Source organism: Diplotaxodon limnothrissa, linkage group LG16 (genome assembly GCF_057381915.1).
Source record: "Diplotaxodon limnothrissa isolate DT_005_m linkage group LG16, D_limnothrissa_male_GT1.1, whole genome shotgun sequence".
Taxonomy (NCBI): Eukaryota; Metazoa; Chordata; class Actinopteri; order Cichliformes; family Cichlidae; genus Diplotaxodon; species Diplotaxodon limnothrissa.
Window position 1 is genome coordinate 12506185 of NC_140611.1, and position 15338 is coordinate 12521522.

At 41.9% G+C, this 15338-nt stretch overlaps 1 protein-coding gene across 1 annotated transcript in view; it reads right to left on the bottom strand.

Annotated features, from left to right (window-relative positions):
- Positions 1-242: 242 nt before the first annotated feature.
- Positions 243-15338, bottom strand: part of vwa8 (von Willebrand factor A domain containing 8) — an 88984-nt gene continuing 73888 nt past the window's right edge. The window contains exons 38-45 of the mRNA XM_085373858.1: positions 14117-14225; positions 13216-13372; positions 9208-9316; positions 6094-6219; positions 5441-5599; positions 3970-4068; positions 3507-3745; positions 243-1669 (exon numbers count right to left, since the gene is read on the bottom strand). Coding sequence (XP_085229984.1) covers positions 1561-1669; positions 3507-3745; positions 3970-4068; positions 5441-5599; positions 6094-6219; positions 9208-9316; positions 13216-13372; positions 14117-14225 — 1107 coding nt within the window. The 3' untranslated portion in view covers positions 243-1560. The remainder of the gene's footprint in view (positions 1670-3506; positions 3746-3969; positions 4069-5440; positions 5600-6093; positions 6220-9207; positions 9317-13215; positions 13373-14116; positions 14226-15338) is intronic.

Sequence of the window (15338 nt, forward strand, 5' to 3'; positions counted from 1 at the left end):
CAAAATATGAAATGATTTCCCTGAAAGTAAAACCTGCTCAGAGAGTGAGCTGCTTTGACGGAGGTTTGCGCTCTCTGACTGCTTCTTGTTAAGAAATACTTAATCTTCGTCCATTATCTCCACTTGTTTTTTAAAAAAAAAAAAACATCTGCAGATAAACGGTTTTCTTTTGCAACACCAGGAAGGACAGGAACGCTCGTCAGAAATGTGACTTATCGGATAATCGAGCAGCAGCAGAAATAGTCTTCAGAAGGGAAGTGATGGGGCAGAAATTGAATCAAATAGCAATGTTAACATTTATTAAAATGCTCTACATTACTTTTACAGTTTATTTCACCAGAAATTAACAATGTGAAAACTAGATACATGTATGAATTTTAATATACACTTTTTAATGCCTTCCCAACATGAGGTTCCACCCAGCAAATATCTTACATTTCCAACTAATCAGCAGCCCAGGAGCCAGAGGCAAATTAAAGTAGGTTAATAAAAAAATGGCATATGCCTCACTCACAGAAATCAATAGAGGCTGACAGCTGGACAGGCTTCTATTGATTCAACATAGTCAGGCATGAACAAAAACTATGACAACCAGGGAAGACACCGATATGATGTTTGATACACACTGACCCACTAGTCCTGTATTTTTCTCTTCATCTGTCTCGCAGTGAAAGTATTTTGTGTTTGGGAGCTCTTGCAATGAAAGGCAGCTCTGAGCGCACACGAGGCAACACATGTTCCACCAGACAGGAAGAAAAGGGTCTGCACATGTTGACATAGATGCTCTAGGAAAATACACACACACACATACACGCACACTCACACAGCATGGGGGTGTACAACAGCGGCAGGCTTTAAAGTCCGCGTGCAGCCAGGTGGGAAATTCCCTGGTGGCAGTCCCAACATACCAAAGGCGCCAAGTTATTGCTGCTCGGCGCATCCTAGTGTCGGTCAGGTGGGGCTTTACTGTCGGCTTTCTTGTGTGTGTATGTGCATTTTTCTGCGTGACAGACAAGAAGTCAGGAGCTCTGACATAAATGGATGCTGTCACGACTCCATGGCCCTTCCCTTTGAGTTTCTCACAGCCCGATAGAGGACAAAGGTGTGTGTGTGTGTGTGTGTGTGTGTGTGTGTGTGTGTGTGTGTGTGTGTGTGTGTAGGGGCAAAAACACAATTAAAAAGAACAGCTGTTAGGCTGTGTGTTTGATCCCTAAATGGGATCTGAGACAGGCTCCAGGCATACGCGTCACCAATTACACAGCAGATTACAGTCACACTAAAAGAGATCACACACTTTGTGTACTGTAGCTGTTCCCAGAGGGACACAGCAAAATATCTAAACATTAGTTACTCTGTCATGCTAACAGGCTTCTTAACAATAACAAACTGTCAAACCCCCGGCTCGTGCTAATGCGACCCCTCCGGACCTGCTGCAGCCATGATAAAGTCATTTGATCTGACACAGAGTGTGAAGATTTTCAGCGCTTTCACAACAAACTTTTTGAAGTTTTGGGTGTGTGAGATAACAAGTGAGTGGACGGTATGTACTATGTGTTTGCATCAAGCACTCGATAACATTGTGGAGGTGAAGATCTGCTGCAGGATTTGGGGGATCTGCTTGGTGTCCATGGCGACAAAGGACCTCCCTGCTGGAAGGGTCTTTTGGAGTCTGAAACAAAAGAACACGAAGAGAGAATGAAGATAGAGGTCAAAGAAAGGAACTGAACTTTAGCACTGGAATTGTTTCCCAAAATTAAAAGAGACTACTTGTATTTGCTGTGTGAGCTGGCACTACATATTCCCATTAAAAGAATACAGTGTATGAGTGTGTGTGGATGAAAGAGATGCCTTTCACTCGGTGGAGCTCAGCAACAAGACAACAGAGCCACCTCCAATGCCTTTGAATCATTTGTATAAACCCATTTACTCTAATGAGCCTCTGCCTTTGTTCTTTCATTCAACCGTGTCCCTATGCATTTCTCCTCTCAGGACATACACACACATGGGCAGTCAACAGGGATATAAAATTAGCATTCCCAAAGTGTTGCTCAAGAAGGAAAATTATATAACTCTAAGGGCATCCATAACCAATTCCAGGGCTTCCAGGGCATGACAAGATATTATTTTAATTTCTATCTTCAAATTCTGACAGCCTGCCCTTAAAGAGTAGTTGACTTCTTGTCTCTTTCTATCTTTGCTTTTTTTCTGCTCTTCGTGAGCAAAGCATAGAACAGGTTTATTATCTTCTGAAGCTCCTGGAGCTAAAGACTGCATTAAGCCAGGCAGTTCTTCAACGAGTTTAAAGCTTCAAGGCCTGCAAGCCTCAACAGAGAGGATGTATGTCTGGTAAGGAGCTACAGTAGAAGCCTGCAGTAGAATGGCAATGAGGATGAGGAGGAGCAGGTTAACGAGTACACTTGTTGCGCTTTCATCTGGCCTGGAAACTTGATCTGAGACAGGACAGTAAGGACAGGCAGCAGATGGGGATGCTGATGTTTTAATACAGCCCAAAAGGAGCTACTTTAACATTCTGGAATTGAAATTGAAGATTTAAAACCTTAACTAAATAAAAATTGGTCAATCTCTTCTTCAGGGTTATCTCCTCATTCATCTCTGGGACTGCTTTCAGTGATAACCGCAGCACTGAAAGCACTGGAGGGCTCTTTCTGTCTCCTGGCCCTTCTGTCTCTAATATGCCACTAGATTCCCTCTGGTGTGTCAAAACAGTAACCCTGCACTTTGCTTTCAATCAGAGGGAGTGGACAAATTTTCAGCAACATGAATCTGTGGGAAACTAGGGATGGGAATTGAGAACCGTTTCTAGCAGTTCTATTCCTAGTATTTCTATTTGTTTAGTCTGCTTGCTTATCAGTTCCACTCGCACCTGCACTACAATCAGCTGATTTCAGATTGTGTGGCTGAGGAGGAAAATAGAGCCACGGTCTACAGCGTGGATAAGGACTTTTATTTTATTGCACAAAAGCATGAGGGCGCAATGGTAAAGTGCAAACTGCATCCAGGACAGAAACAACCACATTATGCTGCTAACACAACTTAGGGTCTTTGCAAGGATCTGCACAGACAGCATGCTAACCCTTAGTTAGCCAAGAGCCTAGAGTGATGATATACATAAGTAAATACCGACCTCAGCCCTCAAAGTGGAGCCAATGAGATCATTATTAACAATAGTTCCAGATTTCAAAGCACTCACTGTGTAAATTTGAGGTCCATTTTTAAATTGCAACGACACAGGTGCAAGCAGACATAAGCAATCAGAAAAATAAAAGCAGTGTTGGAAGCAATACAGAGGTGCATGAGAAGATGACCTTGAAGAGCAAACTAACTAAATGCAACTGTTTGGAGCCCCAGAACTTAAGAATTGTCTCATGATGAGTTCTTTGCATCTTCATGTTCCTTCATCTACTCCTCTTTTCTTTCCATCTCTTTTGCACTTTGCTCGCTCTTAGTTAACTCCACCCAAGTTATCATCATCTTCACCTCCTTACCTTTCAGCCTGATCGCCAAGGGAGCCAATGAAAATGGCAAAGGCATTGACCTGTGGGTCAGAGGTCAAGACTTGGGCAAAGCGCTCGGGCCGAATGCCGTAGCGCTCCAGATTAGCGTCGCTCAGCACCACCACAAAGTGCTCATCTGCTTCTTCTCTCGCCAGCTCCTTGATGCTGGCCTCCGTCCCCTCCAGAGTGTAGTCACCACTCATGCAGAACTGAGAGTGGGCATGCATGACCTGAAGTGCAAGGAAAAGGCTGATTAATAAAGAGCAAGCCACAGATTTTATTTAGCTTCATACTTGCAGCCCCAAATGACATCGTTTGGAGATGTTCATCAGTTTGTGTGGCTACTTTGACTTAATGTACAATTTCATGTGAACACAGATGTTAAAGAGAAAGAAATGCATGCAAAACACTTTTTGCAGTCCAATTGGGTGAGCAAAACAAAGCATGAGAATACCTTCAGGACTTTAAGTCTCTGCTTGTTATTCTTGGGGATTTTGTCTGCCGTGACCAGTTCAATGTCGTAGCCATCGCCCGAGTGGCCCACTATGTCATACTGTGTAGAGAAAAGAGTTAAAAGACACAAAAGACACATTGTTACAACATTTAAGTAAAGACTGTAGTGATTTGACTTGTTACTTAACTTGTAATGTAACAGTCTCCCCGACAGAGGTGTGAAGGTGCAGAAAGGTCACATTGTAAATGCGAACATTGCAAGATGTTAACAGTGTCAGAGGTTTACATGTCTCCACCAGACCATCCATCATAACTGACTTACATAAGGCAGCTCACACTCAGCCTGACACTGTGAGCCCCCAGGCAGCTATTTGAAGACCCAGGTATTATGTATATGAGCCACATCTAATAAGGGCAGTTATGACTGTGGTGGTCAAAGGTATGCGACTGTGTGTCTCATGCATCCATATCACTGTTGCTGGGTAAGAAGACCTTTTGGTGCTGTCAATTTTGTATTGTTTTTCCAGGGTTTATTTTGCTACATGACTCATAAAGTCTAACACATAGCTCTAAATCTAACCAGGTTCAATGTCACCAAAATTAAGGCCATGTCAATCCACAGTGGGCGTCATCCACTTCAGGATTGTGAATGGGTGCCTAAAGAGTGTACTAAAAAAAGGCATCAAACTATAAAGTGACACGTTTGACTATCGATGGTGGATGATTGTAAGATGCAAACACGCATATAATGCGAAACTGCGGGCAGCACGGGCACATGGTGACAGTGTATATATCTTATGCGTTACCAGACGCTCTTTTATGTAAGGAGTGTTATTCAAAGACAGCAGTGAGACTGAAATGCCATGTGGAACACTGAAAAATGTGTATGCGAGTTTGTGTGATATGTGATCAGTATTAGGTTGGCTTGAGTGTCACTAAGGGGCCAAGAAGTCTGTCTCTCTCCAAAACTTTTTTTGTATGCACTCCCGTCTCCCCCTGTCTCTTTTCATGCTCCATCTCTGGACCGATTTCACTTCTCGTGGCTACAACGGACTCCTGATTTTCCATGAAAAGCGTCAACTGTATTACCAATTCCTACCCAATAAAGCACTGACAAATTAGATCACAGTGTGGCATGAGAAAGGCTTTAAAAGACACACTGCATGTTTTGATATACGAGGGTGCAATTCAGGAATTATGGCAATAATGAATTTCACACCAGAAACAAAAGCTTGAATAGTTATTATTATTTCATGTACGACTACTTGATACTTAAGTTAAAATAAAGATTTACACTAAGTATATAGGGTATGAAGTGTACTATATAAAAGTGTACTAACACAAAGGAAGCACAGTAATTGTTCATGTGAAGTAAACTCCATATACTGGACATGCAGCTGTTATCTATCACCTGACTTAGGAAAAGTCACATAGAATCTTCTGTATTGTGATGCGCGATGTAGCGTTTTCACCTTGAATTTGTGCTCATAGTTCTCAAGAGCTTCCATGACCATACAAACAGCTTCCATGGAGCGCTCCAGCCTGCCATCCACACCGTTGAAGCGGTACATGCTGCCCGACACGTCGGCCAACACCCGTAACCGCTTGGGCTTCTGCTGAGGGCTGCCCAGCTGTAAGCACACATAAGTTACTAAATAAATAAATACATCAGCAACTACTGATTAAATCGAGCTAAAATCCCTACTTTAGATGGTGTAGTTACATAAAAATAATATTTTACACAAGGTCGGGATTTCAAAACTGGGTGCAATTATTTCAATGTAGCTCAGCTCAGACCAAAACTATGTAAGACTTGGAGCTAAATACGTTAGAAAAACACAGTATTTATATTATGGGCTAGTGTGTGTTGGCATGATTAGTGTGGGAACTACTTTTCTGCTGTGTGCATGCGCGCACAGATGACAGCACAAGACGTAACTAGAAACTGAGTGAGCTGGAGCAGAAACAGCAGGGTGTAATAATAATCTCGCACACACACACACCGCTGGAATGTACCGCCTGACAGATAAAGGTCAAAATTATGTGTGACTGTGGGAGTGAGTGTAGCAGTCTTTGGAGGTGTGGCAGATTCAAAAATAAGAAAGTTTCAAGAAAAAACAAACACCTCTGGTTCCAGCTCTCCCCTGCGTTTATATATAGCCTTCTCTCCAGTCAGTCCATCGATGATCTTGGTGTCATCCAGCTCTCCCAGAGCCTGGTTCTTTAACCACTGCCGCTCCTTCCCTTTAGCCTGAAAGCACATCCACCAAATTAGAATAAGTAAGCCAAATATGCCTGGGAGAGATGATTTTGTTTTGATGGAGGTTTTTAAAGATGACAGAGGAGCTCAAAGTTCACCAATACCAACAACTAGCACTCACACCCAGCAAACAAAAAGAGGCTAAGGCTACATTGAAAAGGCTACACTGAATCTGTGGCCCCATTTCTTGTGATGTTACAAGGAGAAAACCTGAAAGGAAGAGCGCCATCACTCCCTGTCCTGCCCTCATCTTTCCCTCAGCGGAAGGAGATCTTTAGGGAGAAGACGTCAAACAAAGAGGAAACCCGATGTGCCTCTCCCCATTCTCTTTAGGTCACTCCTGCAGTTACTGGTGAGTCAGGATATTTGGTTTCGTGTCTTGAGATTTTCTTTACACGGCAAATGACGTGTGAGCACACAAAGAAACAAAGAATAGCCAGCAATAACAAGGTTGTTTGACTTCACATCATTGATAAGTAGTAACAGATGTAACAACTACTTTCACCTTTCTGAATGCAGTGCACAGTAGAACAGCACAAACAAAGGTAACGGAACCAGATCCCTTTTTTCCTCACTATGACAAACGATTCTGACATAAATGGATGCACATTCTCTTCGTTCATGACGCAACAACATTTCTCAAAGCAGGCACAAAAATTACCTATCCAGAAATACAACAGTCTGAAGTTATTACTTCTGGTGCTTAAGCGCATCTCATTTAAAATACAAGGTGTCAGCTTCAATTTAACTATTCAGTTCAATTTTGTTCACATGGTGCCAATTCACAACAACAGTTGGCTCAAGGCGCTGTTTTTTTTAACTATGTTGAACTGTAACTGAAAGAGGTGTTGTGTTAGTGCGGCACCTAAATGTCATATAGGGCTGCCACAAACGATTATTTTGATAGTCGACTAGTCACCGATTATTTTTGCGATTAGTCGACTAATCAGATCATCATCCATTGGACGTACAGCGTACAGCTTATTGCACCAGCAGCATCTGGTCTTATATAACTATCATTAGCTTACAGCTTGAAGTGTTTGTGCTAACTAAAAATAAAGACAAGATGGTAGTTTATTAATTTTTAATGAAATTTGCAGATTGTTTCGGTGAAGTTTAATAAACTCCTTGCTTTCTAAAATATAACAGGACACCGGAGTATATTCTCCGGCGTCTCACACTTCTGATAATCAGCTGTCTGCTTGACAGTTTTAGCTGTGCAAAAAACTATAACTTTAATCTCAGCCAAACCGATTTACTCAGGAACAAATAAAATACTAAAGAAAGCCAAACAATAACATTTTTAAGTTATCTAAGTGACTTATATATATGTTTAACCTGACTAGCGAAAGACGGCGGTGGGTTTGAAAACGATTTGCCGGGAGTCCGGTGTTCTCACGGATCTAGTTAGCCTAGCCCCCGCCTAGCTAACGAGCTAGTGGGTAACAGATGTCTCCGAAAACGTCGGAGCGCTTTTGAAAATATGTGGTGTCTTGATAAACTGAGCAGATATTTGAGGTTTACACAGCTACATTCTCGCCTGAAAATATGTTAAACGTTTATTTTGTGACCCAGAAAGAATAATAAGAGTAAAGTTAAAACTAACTAGCTGCCGCCATTGTTGACAGCTGCGCTATGAATTCTGGGACACAGCTTCTTCTTCTTCGGGGTTTAACGGCAGCTGGCATCCTTGTACATGCAGTGCTGCCATCTTCTGTTTCAGTCCGTTATTACACTCTTAAATCCTACTACTCATTCCTGCGTCCTTTGTGATCTTACAAAGCTTCAAACGATGCGTCGACTATTAAATTAGTCGTCGACGATTTTAATAGTCGACATAATCGTGACTAGTCGACTAATCGTGGCAGCCCTAATGTCATATTAATGAAATGTCTTGACGCAAAAGCCAGGATACTCTTCCTCATCAATAACGTAAAATAAAAACACTTTGCGGTCAGCTCAGACTGATATCTTACTTTTAGAACTTCACAATGCGGGCTGAGGGTTTGTATGTTCCAAGCCAGTCTATTGTTGAGAGGTAAATAGAGAGGGTTTTCCCTGAGGAAAACCCCAGCAGATGGAAACAATACACTATCAGTTTATTGAAAGCTTGCCATTTATAGTTGTGTGCGTGTGTATGACTCCTTTCAGTCCCTCTGTAGGAATGGCATAAAAATTGACATGACTTCATAGCGTCTTGCCTGCTGGGTTTTAGTGGGATCTCCATCATCTTTCCAGTGAAGAAGCTGCCCAAGGCAATAAGGACAAACGCAAATTACAACCAAACTCATGTTCAAAGCCCACCTGGATGGAAAACAAAATCACACACCCTCCACAGCACAACACATGCAAAAAAACACCTTCACACCTGGATAGAAGAATAATAGAGCACAGTTCAGTGTCACTGCTCTGTAATCGTGGCTGCATGATTGCGTTCTTGTCAGATGCCCATGAACGCACACAAACAAGCACACCCACCAGAGACGCTCGCACTAAGACGCCCAAACAAAGGGCGGAAAGTGGAAACCAAAATAATGAAACGTAGACAATACCACCACTCCCTGTGATCTTAGTCCGCATTCTCTTTAACAAATCAGAGTGCTCCTGGGGGACAGCGCCCCCTCTTTCCGTGTCCAGCACCACGTGCGAGGATGTATAAGGTCAACCAATTGTCATCTGCTGACTTTATGACCCCATGACTTTTTTCAGTGTCAAGCCGTACAATAGAAGCTACTGCAGCCTGAGTTGGTGGTGTTTAAATAAACTGATCTGACAAAGACGAGCCTGTCATTACAAGCAACCACTTAAACCAGCAAATTGGGAATCTTGGCTTTCAATATTTTACTCATTTTATAATATTGGGACTGAGCAATAAATAAAAAAAGCTACTGCAGATGAACCTGGATGTTGCAAAAACACTGATACCTTCAAACAAGGAAACTTGTGTTAAACACAAACAGTGTGTGGTGTGACGCCAACCTGTAAACTGTCCAGGATGATGCGGAGTGACTGAACTTGTCTCCTCACGGCACTGGAGAAGCGCTCGTATGTAGCAGCATCGTATTCACTCATATCAATCTCCTTCAACCTGAGACAAAAAGTCAGACAAAAACAGAGGGGAGGGGGAGATGCATGGCATTAGCTATGACTAAACCTTTATTGTCCAAATTAACACCGTGTGCATCTTGAGGCAGTGAGATACAGAAAGAGTACAAACAGAGCCCTTTTTTCATTAGCCCAGGACACCTGAGAACAAACTGACAAAGGGTCAGTGTTTCTAAATATGAACCCATGTGCTCTCCAGAACACACCTGCGGGCATCAAGACACAGGTGCTCCTTTCTCCCCAAGTCATGCTTATCGGTGTAACGCCAGCGTGCAGGTACTTTAGTATTACTTATACACAAAGACACAGAACCTTCCTTAAGCGTGGTAAGGGTCCTTCATGCTGGTGTGTGTATGTGTGTGCAAAGTGGGTGAAATCCTCTGACACGCATTTGAAACCTTTGGTGACGGCTAGACCGTCAACACTGCAGACATTCAGAGCAGTGACTTAAAAAAAACAATGCAGGGATGAGAGTAAGCCTTATCTATCACAGGCTGCAACAAATCTGTGTGGATCGGTTGTGTGTGAGCAGATTCAGACAAAATACTGACACAGACTGCACAGGCATCGGCTATGCAATCAAAACAGATCATGCATTCACACACACACACACACACACACACACACACACACACACACACACACACAAACTCATAATCACCAACACTTGGATGGCAGTTTTAAAAAATGTTAATTCAGGTAAGTCATGCAGTATAAAGACAAGAATTTGTAGTTTGAAAAGCTAATATTTTTAATTTGCATCCACTCAATTTGTTACTTCCTATTAGAAAAAAAGAAACTGCATCTCAGGCTTCATTAACGGAGGCTTCAAAAACAGTATATAAGTGACAATAATGATATTTGTTTAATGAATGCAGTTTCATGATGCAAAGCATTTATAATTGATCTATGATCACTAATGTGACGACTGGGGCCTTGTAGTGAAAGGGTTGCTTATTGGAATATATTTTAATAAACGGGTTTGCTAAAGCCTAAACCTTATGACTAACCTTAATATATAATTTAATTTCTTTGAATTAATTCCATGAGCCTTTTTTGGTTTGTATTCTTCTGGAAAACAGTAAATAACGACAGAATTATTATTATGATTATTTATTTCTTTAAAACTAAATTGGATTGAATTAAAGGCCTTTATCACTTGTGCACATCTGATCTGAGACCAGTCTAAATTTGTTTGCAGAGTATCCCCTGTGCACATCCTCACTGTTTGTGAATGACCTTCCTACAACTTATATAAATAAATGATACTTCAAAGTTTTTACTACTCAGCTGTTAGGTATACCACTCATCATATCATATTAGTGTCCTCTTGGACTCTTGGAGTAGAATCTATGTCAAATGAATCTAAAAGGAAATTAAATAAAGGTAAATGTACAATAAACAAACTTGATCTGCATTAAGTAATATCAGACCTACACACACAGCCATTTTGTTTGTTTCTGTGTATTCTTACTGCGTCGCGTCAGTCCACAAAACAAGAGCAACGCCTTCCTCCACACATTCCTATGTGTGTGTATACGTGCATCAGTGTGAGGATGCATGCAATGGATGTGGCGAGCAGACACTCTGGCCAGCGGCCGGAGCTATTTCCTGCAAATTCCTGAACCTTGACTTATACGGGAGAGAGCAACAGAGGGTTTTTACTAAATAAGGTGGAGCCAGCACACTGAAAACTCACATACAACAACCACAAAAACAAAGACTTAAGGTTGACACTCCCTGCTACTAAACAAGCTGTCCTCCACTCAAAAAAGCTCCTTTTCCAAGGACAGAGACAGTTTTATTTTCCTATTTTTCATAGTGTTTTTTCACTCCTTTATTGTCATGCATTTAATTAGAGGAACTGAGCGGTTAAATAGGCCTTTGTGGTCGCCTAACTATTAACTGTCACATTATGTGAGCATTTCTTTACAGTCATTGCAATGAAACTTTGAAATACAGTCCTCACTAAACAATAACAGCTTTGTTAACACCCATTAAATCTTGAAGCGGGACACCCATTTTTTGGATTTGGATCTGTTACTCTGGTATTTAGGAAACCTCATTCTTGTGTATTTGCTTTGGATTTCCTTAAACATAACTACAATCGTGTTTCCAAGCTGAACCAGTGGGTGAAGTGTAAATTTAACAACAATGTGATTATTTGTAAACGAATCTCATTGAAACCACACTGGAAGACTTCGGGAAATGAGAGGAACAACTGCAACTCAAATGTTTTCCAGTTTTTCCAGCTTCCTTTCCTGCAGTTTTTGTTCATAATCCATCAAATGTTTTCAGTGTTTCCTGCAGCACAGGAAAAACTGTCTGCAGGCCAGACATGACATGCTGAGGTCTGATATCAGCGCTGATGTAATACATGCAGAATGTGATGTGGCTCTGTTTTGCAGAAATAAAACAAGAGGTCTCCAAAAAGGCGTCTGGATCTGTTGTTCATTTGTGGTGCATTTTCAAATATAAGTGTTAGTTATACCAGCTGCACTCAAACCCACCAATACCATTATGGATGCTGGCTTTTAACAGCAAGCTGGATACTCCTGCACCTATTTAGACCAAAGGATGCTTTTTCCATGATAACAAAGGGAAATTCAGATTTTGATTGGACCATCTTAAATAAACTGCATTGCAAACCAGCATTTCTTCTTGTTTATATATAACTTTTGCTTTTCTTGCATTTGAGGAGGCAGATCCTAAGGGCACGTCCATAAACCCACTATGGAATTCAAATAAAAAGTAAGGATGCAGCAAGAGTGAAACTGTAAAGAAGGGGATGACTGCAAAGAGGAAAGAACAAGGCCACAAAACACAGGATCGAAATGGGAGTTTTACTATTTCTGGTGTCTTTCACCACCACTGAAAACAAGCAGAAGATCTTTGTGTGTGTGTGCGTGCGTGCATGTGTGTGTGTGTGCGTGTGTGTGTGTGCGTGTGTCACTTACTTAAAGGTTTCTGCAAAGATCTTAGTTTTACTGATGCTTAACTTAAAGCTAAGTAAACATATGACTTTGGACACACATTGGGAAGGAATAGGAAAAAGGCTGACAGTGTTGGCTTGTGGCATGGAAAAGAAAAATCAAGCAGCCCTTTATTTCTATGTCTGTGCTTACCTGTTAGAGTGACATGTGAGTGAATAGCAGAGCGTCAGCATGTAGCTACTAGATATTATCTGAGCTTAGTGATAGACAGGCTGAAGACAAGGCAGAGGAAAAAATCTGAAAAACAAGGCTATTAAAATGGGTAAAGACAGAGGGAAGAGAAGAGGGGGGAAAGAGAGAGAGAGGAGAATCTGAGAGGTTGTCCTCTTGGGGTGAAAGCAGGCAGTGTATGAGAAGGGCAATGCAGGAAAGAGGGAGGGGGAAGGGGGGACTGTTTGAAGCTAAAGTGAACAGAGACGCCCTTCATGGATGAGCTGGTGAAAGGGATGCCCTCGCAACCTAACCTCCTCTGAAGTGAATATGGGCTCAACACGCGCGCACACACACACACACACACACACACACACACACACACACACACACACACACACACAGAGGTCGCCCAGTGGGATCTACCACTGTGCTTTACCATCCAGCTGGGACAGAGCACCCTGGAGTTGTTTGGTGCACCATACCTGGGGTGGCAGATGGCCCACACATGCGTATTGTTCACACACATCTGGTTCACATCACATTACATTATACACCTCAGACACTTCAGTTGTTGTTTTTTTGCAACAATCAGTGAACAAAAAACCAACAAAAAAAGTCTGCACACCTCTCCATGGTTTTGCACCTGTGGCGTTAACTCTATTTGGATATGGTTAAAGATCAAGCGTGCTTTCCAACACCGCACAGCTATTTTTAGCATGCATTTCATGCATATTACCTTTCTTTGAAGGCCTTTTCAGCCATTTCTCGGGCTGCCTTACGGACCTCTTCAGGAACCGCATCCTTCTCCACCTGTGAAACCTGATAGACCTTATGCCCTGCATCCAGACGATAGGGGCCTCCCTTGCCACCCAGCCCTGCTGTGTCTCTGCCACCTGTAGAGAAAGCGATTCAAACTGTTACAAAAGCTTTTGTCATTAATAAACGTTGACACAAAAGTATTGCCATACCTCACAAATGTAAAACAGATCATTATCATTATAACTGACTATATAAAAGTTGTTAATTTTCTGTTGACAGACGATACATTAACTGACTGTTTCACCACTACGACTGATGACGATTTTTCCTGCTGCCTTCTAAATTTGACCACATCTTCTGACTCAAAAGGACCTATAATGCTGCTAACAAGCTTGACATTTTTATTTTGGAGTTGTCTGTGCCTCTTTATCTTATACTAGGCCTCTGACTGAAAGAAGCCATTTCAGCTTTGTTCAGATTGGTTGCCATCATAAACGGGTTTGAACAGCAGGTGGGTGAGGCTTCTATCTTCACAGCCAGAGATTTGTGCCTGAGATGACGATACATAATCTATGTTGTGTCTATGATGCAGACTAACCAAGTTCAGCAATTTTGCTGCCAAAACACTAGTTGGTGGTGGAGTTTCTCACTTCAAGGGGATCCATTCTCTTCCAGTCAATTTTAAAAAAAAAAATGTTAGCAGAAGAAAGAGTCGAAAATGTGTACGTGTCATGCATGTAGTTACAATACTAGGGACATATTAATAGGTTACATTACAAGTTATGGCAATGGGTTTATAGAAGGGTCTGTGGATATATTTGGACACATGGATTTTTTTATTTCATGCATGTTACAATGTGGTCAGAAACAACTGTTACCTGTGCCTCCCGCCCACTGGTTACCCCCGACATGAGGAGCATTGTGGGGGTCGATCTTGCCATGTTTCGGGGCGCTGACATCCAGGCCACTGTCCCTCTGGATGGTGATCTGCAAGGATAGGATGAAGGGAAGCCATGTGGGTGATGTCATAAAAATGCCATAAACATCCAACAAAAACATGCTCATTTTTTGATACAAAATAACAAAAATGCACAAAATAATAATTCGGTATTTCTATTATTTTAGAGTAAATTGAACTGACAAGCTAAAAATGTATCCATATTATGAAAAAGAATCTAAGTATGTGTGTTCAAATAGCACCTAATGTAATCCGGTTTGAGATCAGCCATCATTTCTTGATAAGCCCAGATCATTTCTCTAAAACCTTTCTCTGCAATGTCATGATGCACTGAACTAGTATGTGAGGGCCATACACACAACCAAACAGTCAGTTACATAGCATTATCAGTCAAAGCATTATTAGAATTAAAGGAGTCTCTATCATTTAGTAGTGAGGTCTTAGCAGAATGGACAGAATAAGCTCTGTCTTTCTCTGCAGGGGGGATAATAGACGGAGGGAAGGAGACACAGAGGTTAAAACTTTGCTTTTTTAGGTCCATCTCAATGGCACCATCAGAGCCAAAATCAGCATGCTGCCTCTCACTCTGAGGCAGGGCGGCAGGCCAGAGTCTGGCACGCTTGAAGGACTGAGAGAGAAACGGGTAGTTCAGTGAGAGACTAAGTGTATCCCCTGTGGTTCAGCTGCATTCTTACATATTGCAGGAATTCAAATGGTATCTGTGGGGGGAAGAAGGTCTCTTGTAAACTGTGGAAAGCGCTGTGTGTATGTTCAAGTTATTATCTTTTCTGCTGTTGATTTTTTTATTGGTTTCTTGTGGTCTGAGCGGTTAACAGAGACTTATCTGAAGGGAGCGGCAGTTTGCTGAAAAGGACCCCTCCCCTCCCCGTCCTCACCCAGTATCCACGCATCACACTGACACACAGAGGAGCTCAGAGCTCAGGCTCTGTTCCCACACCTGCACGAAGCTGCTGGATCAGCAGTGCTCTCTATATTTAGTTCAGATTAGGAGCACCAGTCTGATACACAGCAAGTCAGATTATACGGACAAGATAATGCCCATTGTGGTACTGAGCTTAAACAGAGGCTCTATTATTGATGACGGGATTTACCAGACAGACAACAGATGTTTGGATCCTTGA